This window comes from Helianthus annuus, chromosome 14, assembly GCF_002127325.2.
Source record: "Helianthus annuus cultivar XRQ/B chromosome 14, HanXRQr2.0-SUNRISE, whole genome shotgun sequence".
NCBI classification, from domain to species: domain Eukaryota; kingdom Viridiplantae; phylum Streptophyta; class Magnoliopsida; order Asterales; family Asteraceae; genus Helianthus; species Helianthus annuus.
The window spans coordinates 132,485,613-132,504,800 of record NC_035446.2 but is presented as its reverse complement, the minus strand read 5'-3'; the positions used below and the strand labels follow the sequence as shown (position 1 = coordinate 132,504,800).

Sequence of the window (19,188 nt, the reverse complement as noted above, 5' to 3'; positions counted from 1 at the left end):
TACATTGCTGCCTCAAGTTGCTGCTCCCAAGTTCTTTGGATCCAACAACAATTGCGGGACTACGGTTTTGAATTCCTAACTACTCCTATTTACGTTGATAATTCTGCTGCTTTAGATATCACTAGAAATCCTGTGCAGCATTCAAAGACCAAACACATCGAAATCAAATATCACTTCATACGTGATTGCTTTGAGAAAAGGCTAATCGATGTTGTTAAGGTCCACACCGATGACCAACGTGCCGACTTATTTACCAAAGCATTTGACAAATCAAGATTTGACTTTTTATTATTGGTAAACGGCATTAAGGTCAAGCAAGAGTAAACCAACATCGGAAAATCATTTTTGTAAATACCTTTGTGTTTTTAAATTTGTCTTAGTTTATTGATTTTAGGGGGAGTAAATCCAAAAATCGGAAAATCCAAAAACATCGAAAAATTTCAAAAACACAAAAACAATAGAAAAACAAAAATGAGTTTCCTGGCGAGCAAAAGAGAAAATGATAGTACATCAGTGGTCTATCCTAACCTCTTTAAACCTTAAATGAAAAACGATAAGCAGCTCTATATAAGATGTATCGGTAGGCTCACAATCATTTTAAAGTGTGCAGGGCGATATAAACTTAAATCGACTGAAGACCAGGTGGGAACCATTCATTGGCATATGGTCTTAGTACCGAAATTTCGTTTGAGAGATTGCCGAGGTTCTGAGATATTCGGTCTTTATGCTGCTTATCATCTGGGTATCATGGTTGTATCTTTTACCGAAAAATAACGGGGACGCAAGTCTAGATCTTCCATGATACTATACATACGTGTACATATTACATACTGCATTCGACCTCAATAAGTGATAAACAATCACATGTCCAATCAAATAAGTGATAAAATATCACATTTTTCCGGGAGTCAAGTTCGTCTCTCTGCTGTATGGAAGTACTGACCTGTTCACGGACTTGCTCCTGTGCCCTCATGCATATGAAAATCAAGTTCCTCATCAATAAGTGATTTTATCACATAGGGCTTGTTTTCAAATCAAAATAAGTGAGTATCTCACAGCTTATACGGTCAAACAGATGATAATCAGTATACTCACCGGTAAGATGAATTCTCGTGCATACCTTGATACGGGAATGTGTCGTGATGTGGATGAACACCGGTCGGTAAGTATAAATCATACCTTAACGTATCCCCTCGCCATGATTACATCTGATAAGTTGAGCTTAAGTGGACAACCATACCGATAATTGTTATAGGATGCTTATCTTAATGTTAACTAACTGAACAACAAGAGTGTTTTGGCATGACCGTACACTGATATGATTCTCTTACCCTCGAAACTCGCAAAAAGAATGTCTGTATATATTTATTTACTGCTTAACTTTTATTGTTTTCTTTTAAACAGTTTCGTCGTTTGGTGCATATCAGCACGACATTAGCGGTGATGTCGTTTGATAACACTCAAAGGATATTAAAATTGTTGCCTTTTTAATTTCAAAAATACCAAAAAGATTTTAGGTGAGTTTTAATATAAACTTTATAAAAGCCAAAAAGATTTTCTTTCTACTTTATTTTCGATCGTACGATGTTGGAGCTCAAGTCTTCGTTACCTGAAACCTGAACAAAAACCGAATTGACTAAATCTTCATAAACGGTCGAAATTTGCATGTTTTGAAAGTTAAAGACTAAAATTGACAAATTTATTAAACTTTCAAACTGTCGGACGGTGTTTGATTGTGACATGGTCATACGTGTGTCATTTGTTTATGTTTACTATATTCCAAGCAGTTGTTCTCATTACGCGTTTAGATTTCTTGCATGTGCAGATTCTAAAGGCTAGGAGAACATGGTCGATGACAAGCTTTGGAATGAAGACACGACGTGAAGGCGCTCAAAAGATGAAGATGATCGAGTAGCCGCTGGCCATCATCAACACCACAAGGATCTCACTTCATAAAGATCAAGTCATTCACTAGCATAACTCGAGGGGGAGCTTATGTTAAGGGAGAGTTTGTCAACACACTTCCTACACGATACGGGTAGTTTGTTGATACACTCTCTGCTTTTAAGACGTGAAGACTTTGAAGATCCTCCGACATTGAAGACTTGAAAGGACATCAGAGTTTTGAGAACTCGAAGACCAAAGACCATCGAAGTTCGAGACAAAGCTACAGCCAAGGGGGAGTTTGTTGGTGCACTTGTGTCTGTACTTTGTCTGTATTCGGTCTATATGTAAACGATGTCCTAGTTAGTCTGTAAGTTGACCGAGTCAACCATCCTCCGGATTGACTTGGTCAAACAGTTAGTTATTGGTTGTCATTTGTCTGGATCGAAGGATACACATCGAAGGATAATACTGATCCTTCGATGAACTCGAAAGATGAACCTTCGAATGGATGATCGATAGACCATCCTTCGAGGTGAATACTGATCCTTCGAAAGCTTGGTAGTCGATAGATGATCCTTCGACCATCTATCGAATCCTTCGGACATGTCAACCTGGGCTGGGTATATATATACCCATGCATTGTATGTGAGAAGACAGATGCACACACACAAAAAGATAGAGAGTTTCCTTGAGAGCATTCTGTCCGAAAACACACACACATACTTGAGAGTTTGCAAGTTAGATTTGTAAACATTGTGCTTGTAACCGGAACCTTCATACGTATTAATACAGTGGTGTTAATCGGTGAACCTTGTGTGTTTGTGTTTATACTTGTTTCATCCCGGTTTGCTTACTAGCTTGGATTCCGCACTCGCTAGTAGGTTTGTATAACAAGGTTTAGGTTCATCATCCTCGAGAAGGGACCTACATGGATAAATTTTGTCAATCAAATAATCAGAACTGGAATAACTTTGTAACAACCATCTGATTCTTTCATTTTCTATATTTTCTGTTTCCAACTCTTGCTTTCACTTTGCACATTCTTCGACGTAATAATTGATGTCTTTTTGCTTTGTCATCATCACAGCATTCATCATAGTCAACGCATCTTCTCTTTCAGAATTTGTCTTTTGTAAACCATTCACCGTTCTATTCAACACATCATATGATTCTTTCACGTAGTTGACATCAAACATTAATTTTTCTTTCATCTTTTCAAGCTCATTCAACTTCTCATCTTTCTCTTCACACTACTTGCAAGATTCCAAACACTTTAGACATGGTTTGATGACTTCAACAATCTTTTCTATATCAATAACCTTCTCAACTTCAACCACTTTCTCTGCTTCAACTGTCTTCTCAGCGACTTTAACTTCTTCACTTTGTTCAAACTTTTCATTTTGAGCAACACTCTCACATTTCATCTTCTTCTGTTCTTTTGCTGCACGTCTCTCCTTCAATTTCTCCAATCTATCTGCAAAATAAAATTGAAAACTTTCAGAAGATAATGACAATTTTCCAATGTTTATTTGAACTTCTTCTTCATCATCACTATCATCAGATGATGATTGATAAAAAACTTGAGTACTTTCTGAACTATCATCTGAAATAACAAAATCTCCATCTTGATTCTTCTCATCACCAGCAATTCCTTTCATCCATTCCTCCATCAAATCTGACTCTTGAATGATTTGTGCAGTGAGAGCTACTATTTTTAAATCAGGTGGAATGTATTTATCCCAACTAAAGCCTTCTACCACTTTTTCATCATCTTGATCAATTATACCAAAATAAGCTTTCTTATTTGCTTCTTCGATCATTTTAGCGTGTGCAATTTGTGGTTCTTTTTGTTGATACAGTTGATGAGCAACTTGTTGATATATGGCTTTTCGATAATAATCATTACCACCGAACGGATTCTTTGCTCCACTTGCTTCTCGATTGGTACATTCCCTCTTGAAATGACCTTTCTCCCTGCATTGAAAACAAGTAACTTTAGATTTATCAAAACCCAAAGTAGAAACATTAGCATCCCTGAAATCATCTCTTCCAGTAATCATCTTAAACTTTTCAGCTCTCCTCAAAACACTCGCTAAACACCATTTAATGTCCATAAGTTCCATTTCTTCTGCATCGATCTAATCATAATCCTCTTTCGTCAGCATCGGATTTCCGATCCTTCCAGCAACCAATCCTTCATATGATTCTAACACTGTAGCAAGTAACGACATATGACTTTTAGAGACCTCTTCAGAGAAATTTTGACTATTCTGAAGATGCAACACGATGTTGCAGTTTAAGATATGACCATTATTGCTGTTTGAGCTTTGAAACTGGTGACTTGAAATTGAACTTTTCGGATTAACACTTGGATATGAAGGAAATCCACTATTGCTGTTTGGACTTTGATTTACTGATCCAGATGAGTTCTCTGCACTGAAAGCAGTTTGGACCTTTGGACTTGTTTCAACCTCTTGAACACTTCCTTTGTGATACATTTTGATGTCTTGTTGACCACTCGGACTATTCATTCGAGCAATCTTTTGCTGCTCCAAGTGAGGAGTGGAGCCTTCAATCCATGTAATGGACTTCAATCGTCAATTATCAATCATATAAACTTACATAATTAATCAATCAATGTTAAACACATAGCCTCATTCAATCAATAATCATGTAATAACAATCAAGTACTTCGATAATTGATAGCATTTCTGGTAGCACGCATACCGGACCAAAATAGTAAAAAAAAGGACATCTAGAACTGACCTGGAAGTTAGCTTCTTTTATCGTTTAATCGTACAATCTAACTCTTGGACCCCCAATCAATTAGTCAAAGATTCATATGTAACTTGTCAGCATTATGCCCTCAATTACAACACAAAGTAAGGCTTTTCACAGGTGGGTAATTCCACGCACAATGTAGCAATTCGCTTGGGCGACATTACGTCTCATCATGGAACACATTGCGCTATACTAGTCATTACGTGTGGCTCACTTTGCGCTCTACACTGCTCGCGTAAAGTGGTACACTATACACTTTTAGCGATAAGACGCGTGAAGTGGAGCATAATCATACATGCTGAAAAGTCAAATTGTGCGAAGTGATGGTTGATCTCGAGTATGAACTTTTTTTTACATCAAGATCCTACATTTTTCATTAGAAACTCATTATAATTGATCCATACATCATTTCGTGCATCAAATATCATAAGCATGATAACTCTTACATGATTCTTACTTTTTAGCATGATCGAGCGAAGTGAACATAATCAATCACGTCAAAATGTCCCTTAAAAAGGGTTTTTTCTTCCTCATACTTGATAAAAAACGATGTAAAAATGTACTCACGTTGTTTCCCTTCAATCCTTTCTCAAGAATCTGGCTTCAATTAATCTATTCTTTACTTTCTTTCTCTAACTTTTTCTTCTAAATTGAGGGGATTTGCAAGTATGTAGAGGCTACATGCATTCTTTCCCTTTTAGAGTTTTTATCATCAAAATTACCACATTGCCCTCATGGGTTTTTCTTAATTGTTTCCTTCTGGACCTTTAGGCCCACGATCTTATTTATTTCATACCTCCCATAACGAGGTTTTTTTTAACAATATCCCTTTATTTAGCAACTTAAGTTTCATTCCATGTATATAACTAAAGCCCATGTTGTCATTGCCAACCATTAAAATACTACAATGTTACACTTTTTTGGTTCTAATTGCAATAAAATCATCCCATACAATCATTACCAAGCTTCAAACATAAAAAATACATGTGACTCTTAACATGACTTCGTACCTTTTTCACAGAGACCTTAAACTTGTACATGAAACCTTCGACGAACAGCTCCTTAGTAGGCTCAACACTCACTACGATTCTCGTATATGATAAGGAATGCTTCTGTGCAACCTAATTCCCACTTTCTCTCACTACAACTCTCTTTACCCTTAATGATGTAGTTGCAAATGAGGGGCTTGATAAAGGTTTCATCCCATATTAAGGTTTCACATAAAATTACCATTATACCCTTCATTGACCTTGCCATAATGTTTCCCAAATTTAGGCTTTTTCTCATGTCCATATAAAATGTTTTTTTAGAGAATTTGAGGTGTTACATAGTGAAAGCAACAACATAAATAATTTTAAACTTGATCCAAACATCTTCATACCTTAATGTGTAAATCATGTATAGGTTGCGAACAAAAACGTAATGTGTTCATAATTTTTTTTCCTGAATTCCAGGAAATACAAATAAAGTGTAAAGATCGACTCTTAACATACAAATAGATCTTAACATGAGAAGTGGATAAGCGAATTTTTCCCCATTTATTTAAAAATGATGTTTAGTTACAATTTTTTTTCTATTTACTCTATTAGAGCAATTATGTAGGGTAATTATAATTACTCTACTAGTGTAAATACACAAAATTATTATTATTATTATTATTAATTTTTTAGATTCTGAGACGAAAATATGTGTTTAACAAGATGAGAAAATATTTCAAAAAAAAAAAAAAAAAAGAAATATGTCCTTCACTTCTTACGTTAAACTTGTTTGTATGTTAAGACCATTTGTACCATAACCTAATCCCTACAAATAAATATCATGCATTTCTGTCATTTTTGATTTAAAAATTGGGAAATAAATAATTATTTTGTTTTTTCGAGTGCAGATATTATTAGTATTTTTCATGTATATATATCACACACATGTACAAGGGAAAGCTCATTCACATATATTCTTCTCTAGCACACTACACCATTTTGAATCTATATTGTAATTTACCATTTTGAAAGTCAAATGTACCAAAATCTTGCTACATGCGAAATACCCTTTCGCCAACTGCTTAACTAATACATAAAACCCATGTCGAAATGATACAACGAAAAAAGGAGGTCAGGTGTATCATTACACATTCGGCCTCTCCGAGATCTCTTGGCCTTAAGCAGATATTAGTGGAAATCTCTAAGGGCTGATTGCAAGCATTCCACTAGATATTTCGCTGTTATGACTGCGTCATCATTCATCTGCACAAAAGGAAGCAACATATTAATTGTTAGTATATCGTTTGATTAATTTATGTAACTTATCATATTCCATGTATTATATAATTTGAAATTTGCAAATCAATAGTCATAAACATATTAATTATAAAATAATTTTAAAAAATCAATTATAAAATAATAAAAAGTGTAAATGTATATAAAACTACAATTGTTAACACAGTTAATAATAGAAATTAATTTATTTTAAATTTGATAAAAAAATATAAACATAACACATATTTTATGGCATTTTTGTGTTTTAGTAAAAGAAAATGACCCACCAACTTTATCCTTCGAAAATTTCTTTAAAACGTTACCACATGTTTTAATCCAATAGAGGATACCCTATCATGTATTTGTCACCTTCATCTTGAACACTGCAGTGGAGGTGCCGTAATGTTGTTGCTTAAGGTGTCCATAAGTCCAAATATATATACGATATTCAAAGTACAGCTAGTTTTCCTAGTTAGTATTAGTATAGCTAGTTTTTCTGGTTAGTATTCAATTCAACTATATTCAAAGTATAGCTAGTTTTTTTAGTTAGTATTAGTATAGCTAGTTTTTCTACTTAGTATTCAAAGTTCCACAAACAACATGGTTTAAAAGACATTCGCCATAAAAAGAAATTTAAAGTGTTACGAGCTAGCTATAGTGTTAGTAATAATTAAGTCATTAGGTTTTACGAGTAATGAAATAGTAACTTCTCTACGACTCTTAGCTTAGTAGTAGTTTATATGGTAGTAAGCGTTAATTAGCACTTTGTAAAAAAGTAAATATATTTTCCAACTTTAAAATTGCCTATATTTAAAAAATCTACAACCTTCTATTTGGAATAAACTAAGAATCCAACTTTAAAATTGCCTATATTTAAAAAATCTACAACCTTCTATTTGGAATAAACTAAGAAAATTTGCAAAACTAAAACATATGCTTATCTAAATCTATCATTTATACTAGATGGGTAATGAACCACTGACTCACATACCTGAGCGGTGATGGCAATTAGATGAGCAGTGTTGAAAGGAACAACGTTGAAACAAGTAATTGTAATATTAAGGCTCTCCATCTCAGATAGGGTTTTCAATACTAACGAGGAACTTTTCATGCAGTAGATTCTCACTAGTATTTTGCTTCCTGAAATTCTTGCTTTGATCTCAGGACTGCAAGTGCTGCTACTTGTTAAATAGTTTGCGTCATCAGAAGAAGATGCGAAGTCTTCGTGACTGCCACAAAACTTAGATTTTCCAGCAAGAATAACAGCTGATTCTTGAATAATATCTTTTCCCTTGACACACGTGTCTTCTAGTTCCTTCACCCGGGTTTGAAGTTGTATAATGTAATTACATGCATCTTCTAACACAGTAGCCTTATCCATCTACAACAATAACAAAACAGCAAATGAACAAATTGAGAGGATCATTCTGAAGTTTATATAAAGCAATCTTTAACAATTAATACCCCTAAGCTAGATTATGCGATCATGTGTACACATGGTTTAAGTGGTTATGAGTTTAGCTTGAGGCACTATTAGGGGGTGTTCAGAAAAAACCGTAACCAAATAAAAACTGTAAACCGAACTGTAACCGAATAAATCGATCCGAACAACGAATTCAGTTTTTGGTTTGGTTTCTAACCGAAACCGATTGTGAATATGGTTTTTGGTTCGGTTTTTGGATCCACATTTTTTTTTAATTTGGTTTATTCGGTTTATTTGGATAACCGAATAAACCGTTAATTTAACTAGTTATTAAATAAAAATAATAATGTTTAATAAACTATATACAATTTATTAGCAAAAAATACTAATTCTAATATTTAAGTGTATGTATCCCCATGGTTTGAAGATTATTTATATTTTTGTGTCATTAGACTTGTTGACTATTTATAGTTTCTATGATCTATATTTTGAAGTTTTAACTTTGTGGTTGTGTGCATGACTATTTTATGGATATGTTGGTTTTATTTTGCGATTTCTTTTATTTATATATTGTTAGGTTTAGATTCGTTGTTGATTTGATGTTCGCAAGTTAGAACATAAACATAAATATAAATTAGGAAAAAAATTACTTAGGTACAATTTGGTTAAATTTGGTTTATTTGTTTTCTAATTGAAACCAAACCGAATTGAATTTGGTTTGGTTTGGTTCGGTTTGCATATTCTAATTTGGTTTGGGTATAAAATTTAGAAAACCGAATAAACCGAACCAAATAAACCATAAACTGAACCGATGAATACCCCTAGGCACTATTAAGTAAGGGCCCTACTAACTACGCCACCTTTGAACTCAGACGGCTATTCCACAAAAATCCCAAATGGCCATTCAAAAGTAGGGTGGCGCCGGGGGCGGGGGGTAACGAACAAGCCTTAACCTTCTGAAAACAGTGTGGGATTAGATTGTCAGTTGCGTGTGTACAACATACCCTTAAGTAATATTCACCTTTTGATTACTGTGGTTGGAGCTTAGGTTTTTTTTTTTTTTTCTTAAAAGTTTTGTGATTTTGGAATCTTAATATCAATCCCTAGGAATGTATAAAGTGCTTGTCATGAAAATGTTTAAAGGGAAATAGTATGTTAGTACCTTCTTAAGTCCTGGAAGGAGAGCAGACAAAGAAATGAAGCGTTCAGCCAACTTCTCCCTTCTCTTTCTCTCTGCCAAGACATGCTCTTGAGCTTGTCTATGATTTCTTCTTGTATTCCGAAACTTTGTGGCAATATCAAATGAACCAAGAAATTCATTAAGACTCGTCTCCTCTTTAGGCATCAGTACTGCATCTGGGTGCTTAAGGTCTGATTTTCCATAGAGTTGAAGTTGGTTGATTTCTTGTGGTGATGTAGGGTTTCCAAAAGATATAGTGAAAGTATTGGATGACGAAGCATGGTTTGGAGCAAAAGGGCTAGTCTTAGCTGCCTTATAATCCTGTTGCTTGTGTACATCACCATTAAGTGTTGTTAATTGAACAGACTGGTTTACTGTGACCATACTTGGATAACCTTTGAAGCTTTCAGAAGAAAACGAATCCATTGAGTTACTATAATGAGGATGTGCTTGTTGGTGTTTCAAAATGTGACTAGGCTCTTCCATTTCCTATATACATCATGTAAGTTGATCAAGTAGAGAACGTACATATTAAGTAAATTTAAAATGTATCAGTATATGTATAGGTTATGACTTATGACGAGCTGTTCCATTAACGTCTCACTCAGTTTGTTGCATAAATTTGGCTTGCTAATGATGATAACTTTTGTTAGTTTATGATGCCATAATTGAATTCAATGGAAATGATGACCATCAAGCAATTATATCTATTTTATGCTCGTGTAATAACCATATATGGTTCTCACGAGTTAAATTGTAAAACTTAATAATCTGAAATTTGGTATTCTGCTGAACTTTTTTCTTTTTCAGAAAATACTAATCAAATTGTGGTTTTCCTTTTCAAGGAAAGAAATTTTAATATTGATTTTCATCATCAGTTTATTGAAATAGAATAATAATCTTAAGCAGGGCCGGCCCGTTCGGCTTACCAATTTAGACACGGGCCTAGAGCCACCAAAAATCAATGGCCTCAAATTTTAGTAAAGTTTTATATATTGTATATGTATCAGGCTCAAAAAAAAAAAAAAAAAAAAAAAAAAAACTAAACCATGTTTTTTTTATAAAGTTACACAGATAAAAATTGTTTTAGAAAAAAGGCCCACATTCAAGACCCAGTTTCGAAATTAAACCACAGACATAACTGCAATCTGTAGCAACCATCTACCACTCGACCTCATCCGAATTCTGGGAATTAATGCCAAACATCCCTAAAATTGAGCCGCAGTCATCGTTCCTACCTCCTATCGCAACTTACTCTTTCGAATTTCTAAGTTATTGGCTATCACTAACGGTAATCACTCATGACGTCGGGTTTGTCAGGATTGGAGGAGAATTTATGGGCAAAAGTAGGGCTAATTACTAAACGTAGGTTAACTTTAACAGCTAATTTTTCGATTAATCTCTATATATTTTGCAAAAGAGCCCCCTCTTCGTAATCCGCTTAGGGTCTACAAAAACGTTGGAACGGCCCTGATCTTAAGCAACAGTCATAGTTTAACTGAAATGCTTCTACCATTTACTTGCAAAAAGCCTAATCAAATCAAAGACAAATGTATGAGGCTGACCAGGATATTTTATTTAAATACAAAGTAATTTTGCTTTGATAAAAGACATGCATGGGCCTAGTATTTTCTGTCAGTAGCATAAAATCAGTTATGTTGATGATATCCAAACAACTTTTACTTTTGATATGGCAGGTAAACAACTTCACATTTCCTTTCTTACCTTTGTGGGTAATTGTTTAATTATTTCCTTCTTTTTAATCACCCAACATAATCTTTGTTTTTGATCAAATGTAGTTTAGCAATCAGATTTTATTAGTTAAGGTTGTTATTTTTGTTTGAAGGATCTTTTGTGTATTTTATTAATGGAATATGCATATAAATTGTCTTTTTATACAACTGATTTTGATGACCATTTCATTGTTCATCTTATACTTCCAAAAGAATAAAACAACAGGAGGAATGCATCTTATCACTCATGATGCTATCTAATACTGTTGATTATAAGAAATTGTTAATTGCATGAAATTGTAATGGTGGATATATATATTTTTTTTGCATGGGTATTCTAATATGACATTAACTATATTCTATTTGCGTATCAGTTAATTATGATTTTCTACATCTCAATCTTAAGCTACATAGAGAGCCTTAACGACACAACTTTATCCCTTTGTAGAAATATTGCACACAAGTTTGGTCTCCTTAAGTGGCGAAGCTTGAGATTTCCGACCGAGGGGTCGAAAATGCATATACCAAAAATTTCTATAAAACTGAGGGGTCAAAAACATATATACCCAAAATTTCTATACAAAAACTACGTACTCTTGACTAACGAGCGAAAAATTCGGGGGATTAGCCGCCCCCCTCCCGCCCCCACAAAGCTACGCCATTGGTCTCCTAGCTATAGGTTTTTATTATTTCCAGTTGAAGAAAATTGATTTTATTTCTAATTTGCAATTGTTGACTTGTAACCCTAGTCTCACTAGTTTGTAATAGTTTATTATTATGGCCAGGTTGATCCCCTGGTGTTGATGTATTTGTTGATCTCTGTCTTATATTCTTGAACACATCCCTAGCTCCATGCTACTCATGCTATATATTATAATAAAATATCAACCTCTTTGCAGATTAAAATAAAGGCCTTATTTGTACTTGGTTTATAAGTGTGCTTAATTAATAAGCCAAAAAAAAAGGGATTGGTACGGTATAGGATGCCTAATTATGCAAGGAAATTATATCAAACTGCAAGTGCTTTGAAAAGGATATTTTACTGGTCAATTCATAATCAAGATCTAGCAATTCTTACCAGTTCTGGAAGCCATGCCATGGATCGGTTATCCATTAAAAGTGCATTTGACTTATCTTGCTCAATGTATATTACCTACGACAATGCTTAAGGGCCTGCAACATAGCAAAACTCTTCAGATAGATATCCAATAGCGATCTGTGCCTCTACTTTCTTACATTTTGATTCGAAGCAGATACAAATATAGTGTTGAAAGTTATGAAAAAAGTTTTATGACTTTATCCTTTTGCCAGAAACACACAATTCGCTTCCAAATTAAGTTCATATATTCTAACAAAACAAAAGATAAGAATCACTTACTCAATCCAACTTTAAACCATATATTTGATTTACATAAAGCTCAGGCATAGATGTTCTTAGTCTATTAAGATAGGAACTAATAAGTAATAATGAATTTTTGATGCAAACTTATATACAAAGTATTAAATTCAAAGCAAATATTTTGTTATAAAAATGAACTTTACATCTTCACTTCTCTTTGTTCAAACAAAAAGGAAGTAAGCTAGAAGATCTGTTTAACTACTTAATTATGATGCCAGCATAATTACAGCAAACACTCTATGAATAATGTTCGAAACATGGCAAAGCAATCCATAAATTTCATTAGACATATTTCCTTTTCAACAAAAATTTTCAGACTATTCAATTCAGTAAGTTAAAACTAATCGGATGGCTAAATGGTGCGGATTTTACAGATCTGATTAAAAAAAAATTTTGCAGCCCTAAACACTTCGTGAGTCTAAAGGTCATGAATTCAGCAAAAATAAAGCAAAAAATTAATAAAAAAAGATATTTATAAAAACACTCAGCTCGATAGAGATCTGAAAGAGTTGAAGGTGGATTCAGTTGGGTCTAATACCAATATGATTAAAGCTTATTTATAGAAATTAGGGTTTCTATTAAGAAACAAGTGAGAAACTTATTTTTAACCTATTCAGAGAAAGGATATTAATATGAGGCCTTACAGAGATTACTAGCAGAAGTCTTGGGATTTCAAAAGTGTATTAGGTTCATTATTTTGACAAAATCGATATGATAAGTTTTTTCATTAGAAAGCATGAATTTTCAGGAAGGAAGAACGATATAAAAGGAGATTAGATTATATACCTTAGCAAATAAAGACTCAAGATCTCTTCCTCTGCTCCGGATTGCTTCTCACGTATGCGGCTACTGTGATTCTGGTCACATGCATTTATAACTAACACAAAAGTATCCAAGCCAGAAGAACCGCGAGCCCCCTCAGGTTTTGTATCTATTATTCATAGTTTATTTAAAATACGATCATTATCTATCTCTATTATTCATAGTTTAAGTTTATTTAAAATACGATCATTATCTATCTGAGTAATATTTTGTGCCTAATTCAGAAGATTCTCGTGTGAATTAATTAACACCTTTTTCCCTGTACACCTTTTCTTTTCAGATTTCCATTTATCACAATCAATAATTAATCTTAATAAGTGAAAGAATTTTATTTTTTCCTCTTTTTATTATTTATAAAGAAATAGAACTCGATCAATGAATATTACATTAATTTACTAACAACCATGTTATAATGTTATAAATTAGGTGTGCTCCAACCTTTTCAAATCTTGTTTTGATGTCATTATTATTTTTTCGAAGGATTGACGCTTATGTTAACTTAAATTACGTTGTTTAGATCGCCTCTCATTTTTTTTGATAAACACCTCTTAAATTATTATTTATATAATGTTAATTTACAAGATTTTTATGTATCATGAGTTGTACATTACGCTTTGTTTGTTTTGTTAGCATTGTTGTGTTGTATATTGTAGGTGTCTTCCTGCTACTTGGACACGTGTCCTTTGGCCCCCATTTAACCTGTTACTTTACTCTTTTCCGCCTCATATGTTCTTGTTTTTCTCACAGGTTTTCACCGGCGATTTGTGTGATTGTAAATAATTAAAAGAACAAAAACTCACCTAAGTTAAGTCACTACTAAATAATTAAATGAGTATCACTGATAGACACTGTTATATTGTTAGGGGGGGCGAGGCGCCCCGTTATCATCCATCCACCACGCATGGATTACCGTGGAACACCGCCGTCGGTGGTTGTTTTCAAGTGTGAATCCAACAACGTGTGGCCACTATCACGCGTGAAGAAGTTGCATAATGTGTGAGGGAAATTGTTGGGTTGTGAGGGAAATTGTTGGGGGTGGTAAGTGATGGGCATTTCCACTAAAATCTATCACTAGTGATGGAATAATGTTTGATGACATGACAGAACTTGATTGGATGTTGTGAGTGATAAATGTGTGATGAACGATGGACGCCCCTATCCCCCTTAGATGAAAGTCCATTATATTGTTGGGTGATAGTCCTACAAACAAACAATAGAAATATACTAAAGGCTCAATATAACAACCCCTAAATTCAAAGCACCACAACTCCAAGTCTTGACCTCAGATAGCTGAATTGTTCCTTTTCGAGTGCCTTATTAAAGATACAAGCCCAATGATATATAGTTGGTGATTCCTGACGGATGGTTATGCTATAGCCACAAAGGATCTCAATATTTTTAAATATTACATATCCTACAAATGATGTACATTAGACCGTAAATTTCCAAATATGACAAATCTTACAAATAAATTATATTACAATTTAAAGAACACCATCGTATGGTTTTATGTAAGTGATGATTTTACTCGCACATGCATATCATAACCAAACTGAGCACTCTACAACTTGATATCATTACAATGAATAGTCAAAATTATACAAATTTCTCAAAAACACGCAAAATACGAAAAGTACGAATGTCAAGTCCACCCACCACGAGTAACTCCTTCCGCTAACCAAGGGTCCCACATCTACACCACATACCTTCAGTTAAGCAAACATACATGCGAAAGTCAACTACATTACACTGAGAGCTACACTGAGGAGCTCTATAGTATTAAGTTTTTAAACAACACATTAGTCCAAAACTATTAAACTAAATTCCGTTCCCATAAAAGAGTTTCACAAATCATCATTCAAAAACTTGGGAAAAGTACAGTGACTATATGCTCAGGTCACCCTTGACGCGACGTAAAATAATCTGCCGGCACCCGAAGGTAAGAACTACAAGGGCACTTAGATCGACGATTCACTTCTCGTGTAATCTGCCGCCACCTCGTAGGTAACGGCTATTAGGTCACGTCGACACCACCATTTGGATTTGACGGTTCCCTTCTTGCATAATATGCAGCCACCTCGAAGGTAATGCCACCACCACTTGGATCGACAGTTCCCATCCCGCATAATCAAAGCCCCCAAAAATGTAAAAGATCAACATACAACATAAGAAAGAAGACAGTTCTTTTAAATCTAAGCTATAGTACAAAACACGCGTATGCCTATTGATTTCGAAAACATTTAAGCACGTATCTCAACTAAAAACAATTAAAACGGTAAGGTTGGGCGACGTAACTCACAAGTCTTTGCACAAAAAAGTAATGCAACAAAAGTTAACCTCTATCAGTCATTACCTAGTTATCTATTAACCCCGACACTTCCCAAACACGACCCTATAACTCACCCACCACGTGTCTATCCGAGGCTAGATCCCCATGACTCTACAATACCTGCGTTACTCTTAAAAGAATACAAATTCCTCATTAAAACATGTGTGCTAGCCCAAAATATTGTAAAAGGGAATTAGAACTCACCTGATGTGAATGCTTTTGTTGGTGCACTTGTGTCTGTACTTTGTCTGTATTCGGTCTGTGTATAAACGATGTCCTAAGTTAGTCTGTAAGTTGACCAAGTCAACTATCCTCCTAGTTTGACTTGGCCAATATGTTGTAATGTAAAGTGTCTGAGTCGAAGGATAAGGGATCGAAGGATGATGTGGATCCTTCGATCCCCACGAAAGATATGCTTCGAATTATGGAACTCGAAAGATTACCTTTCGAGGTTCTTGCTGATCCTTCGATAGCTTTGTATTCGAAAGATGATCCTTCGGATCATCTATCGGATCCTTCGATCAGACCTGCTGTGTATGGGTATAAATACCCATGCAGTGTGTTGGTTTCTGTAGACACAAGGCAGACACTAAGAGAGAAACACTTAGAGAGCATTCTGCTGAAAACACACACACACACTTTGAGGGTTTGCAAACTGATTGTAAACATTGTGCTTGTAACCGGAAACTTTCTACGCATTAATACAAGTGGTGTTAATCGTTGAAGTCTTGTGTGTTCTTGTGTTTGTTCTTGCATCATCCCGGTTTGCTCGCTAGCTTGGATTCCGCACTCGCTAGTGAGTTTATATAACAAGGTTTAGGTTTGTTCTCGATCCTCCGAGAAAAGGGACCTACAAGTGGTATCAGAGCTTGGCTCTTTACCTTGTTTAAAACCGGGTTGTTCAAGTTCTTGGTGTGTTTGAACACTTGGTTTAGCACCCGTTTTTGGTGGTTTTTCTTGCTTTTCTTAACTGAAAAACGGTTTCTAAACCTTCGGGAGTGTTCAAGGTTGGTTTGGGTAACTTGAAAACTTGTTTTTAAGAGACTTTGATTTTTCCGGCCATTTTCCGATCATATTTCCGGCGACTGGTTGTGGATAAGGTGTTGTCCATTTTGGGAAAACTTTTCAAAGTTTGGTGAAAAGTTGGGTCTGCACATACCTTCGGCCGAAAGTTGTGCACCAACCCATCACCTTTCTTACCTACCCATCAACTTTTCACCAACCTGTCGTACTTTTGTCAGTGTGTCAGACCGTCGAAAGATAACTTTCGAGCTCGAAGGATCATCCTTCGATCAAGGAGATTCGAAAGATAACCATCCTTCGAACATCTTTCGAAGTCAGTGTGTTATCCTTCGAGTCAAGGAATCTTTTCGATAGATATATCCTTCGAGTTACTGTTCATTACGAAAGATAAGGATCCTTCGTGTTGGGTGAATCTTTCAAGGTTATCTTTCGAGGTTATTGTTCGAGCCATCAACAGTGATCCTTCGAACACTGTTGATTCTTCGAACAAGTGTCATCTTTCGAGACCTGTGATCGAAACATAAGGAGAATCTTTCGAAATCATTTTTCGAAAGATAAGGATCCTTCGTATAATCAATCTTTCGAAGTCAATCCTTCGAAGTCTTTGTTCGAAACTCAACAAGGATCTTTCGAACCTTGTTGATCATTCGAACAAGTATTGATCTTTCGAACAGGTTGCATCTTTCGATTCATATCTGTTTTTGCACTTAACAGTTCGTGGTGTGTAGGTTTGATACTTATATTTGATCAAAATGAGTTGTACTAGTCCGTGGGATTGGAGTTTGGACTCACGATCCAATCAAGAGCTAGTCACTGCTGCAGATTGGGCAAAGAGTATGATTCCACAGCCATCAATCAGTCCAAGTCAATGGGCTTTGGTATCCAATCAAAGTCAAAGTCTTCAGAACCTTCTGATTAGTGAAAGTGAAACTGGCAGCAACAATCGTCCACCTAAGTTGAACCATATGAACGATTTTCCATCATGGAAAAACCGCTTTCACACATATGTTCAAGGGCAAAGCACTGATCTTTGGACGTGTTTCATCAATGCGTTCAATACTAATCTTGAAACTGCTGCGTCAACTTCAGAGGGTTATGCCAATATGCTTGAGAATGACAAGAAGGCTTATGAATTGGAGAAAAAGGCCTTTGCCACACTTACTCAAGCACTCAACAAAGACATCTACCATCAGTTCTCATATTGCAAGACCACGAAAGCATTGTGGGATGCTTTAGTTGCTAGAGGAGAAGGCAATGCAGCTGCTCGAAAATCTCGGCATGATTTGTTGAAGAAAGAGTTTGAATCCTTTCAGTTTTTGGAAAACGAGACTCTGAATGATATGATCACACGTTTCTATCATTTGATTAGTGAAATGTGTGCTTATGGAGTTGTCTCTACTCAACAAGACATGGTGAGTAGATTTGCTGACGCCTTACCTCCAAAGTGGAGTTCTTTCATTGAGCTGCTGAAGCATACTGGAACTCTAGATCAAGTCAACATCTATGAGTTCATTCAAAAGCTGGAACATAAAAACGATGAAGAAATTAGGAAAGCAAGGCGTGCTCCAGCTCCTCAGAATACAGAAATGTATCTTCCAGGATTCGATGCTTTGGCAAGATCCGCTGCAGCTCAGCAACAGCAACCTAAGCTGCAGACTGCATTTGTGTCCAATACAAGTTCAAGTTCCTTTCCATTTCCTCAATCAACAGCTGCTCCACCACAACCTCAATTCGATCCGAGGTCTTACATTCCTGCTCCAACACAGCCACAACCACAACCTCAACAACAACAACAGCAAGCTCACTATACAAGCAATCCTCAACCTCAACCCCAAAGTCATCACACAATCCGAGTCGACAACTCAAATCTTTCACATCTTAGCATTGAAGTTGCTAAGGAACATATGGAGATTATCAACACCATGGTCAGTGCATACTGTGGTTTGGTAGCAGGTCAGCTTGGAAACATCAACATGACCAATGAAGATTATGATCAGATCGACAAGGAAGAAATGGAGTTGATGGATATTAAATGGGCTTTTGCTAGTGCGGTTAGAAGGGCAAAAGATTTCATGGCTCGAACTGGAAGAACTTCGTTGGAAGGAAAGAAAAACACGAAGTATGGGTTTGATATTAATGCCGTCACGTGCTTTAACTGTGGCGAGAAAGGGCACTTTAAACGTGAGTGTACTCGACCAACAAAACACGGCAATCACAACCCTTTCAGAAACCAGACGAATGCGAATGCCCAACAAGAAAACCGTGAACGGAGGATGGTGGCAGTGAACAACAATCAGGGACAGCCTGGAACTGCAAATCACAATCGGGCTTTGGCTGTTCAAGCTGATGAAGGCTGTGA

At 35.5% G+C, this 19,188-nt stretch overlaps 1 protein-coding gene across 1 annotated transcript; it reads right to left on the bottom strand.

The window, feature by feature from the left end:
- Positions 1 to 6,533: 6,533 nt before the first annotated feature.
- LOC110903813 (transcription factor bHLH18) lies at positions 6,534 to 13,558 on the bottom strand. Its single transcript, XM_022149591.2, has 5 exons — positions 13,442 to 13,558; positions 12,335 to 12,429; positions 9,506 to 10,012; positions 7,912 to 8,301; positions 6,534 to 6,908 (listed from the first exon to the last, which is right to left on the bottom strand). Exons 2-5 carry the CDS (start codon positions 12,368 to 12,370, stop codon positions 6,834 to 6,836), a joined length of 1,008 nt encoding a protein of 335 aa, XP_022005283.1. The 5' UTR covers positions 12,371 to 12,429; positions 13,442 to 13,558; the 3' UTR covers positions 6,534 to 6,833.
- Between the last annotated feature and the right edge of the window lie 5,630 nt (positions 13,559 to 19,188).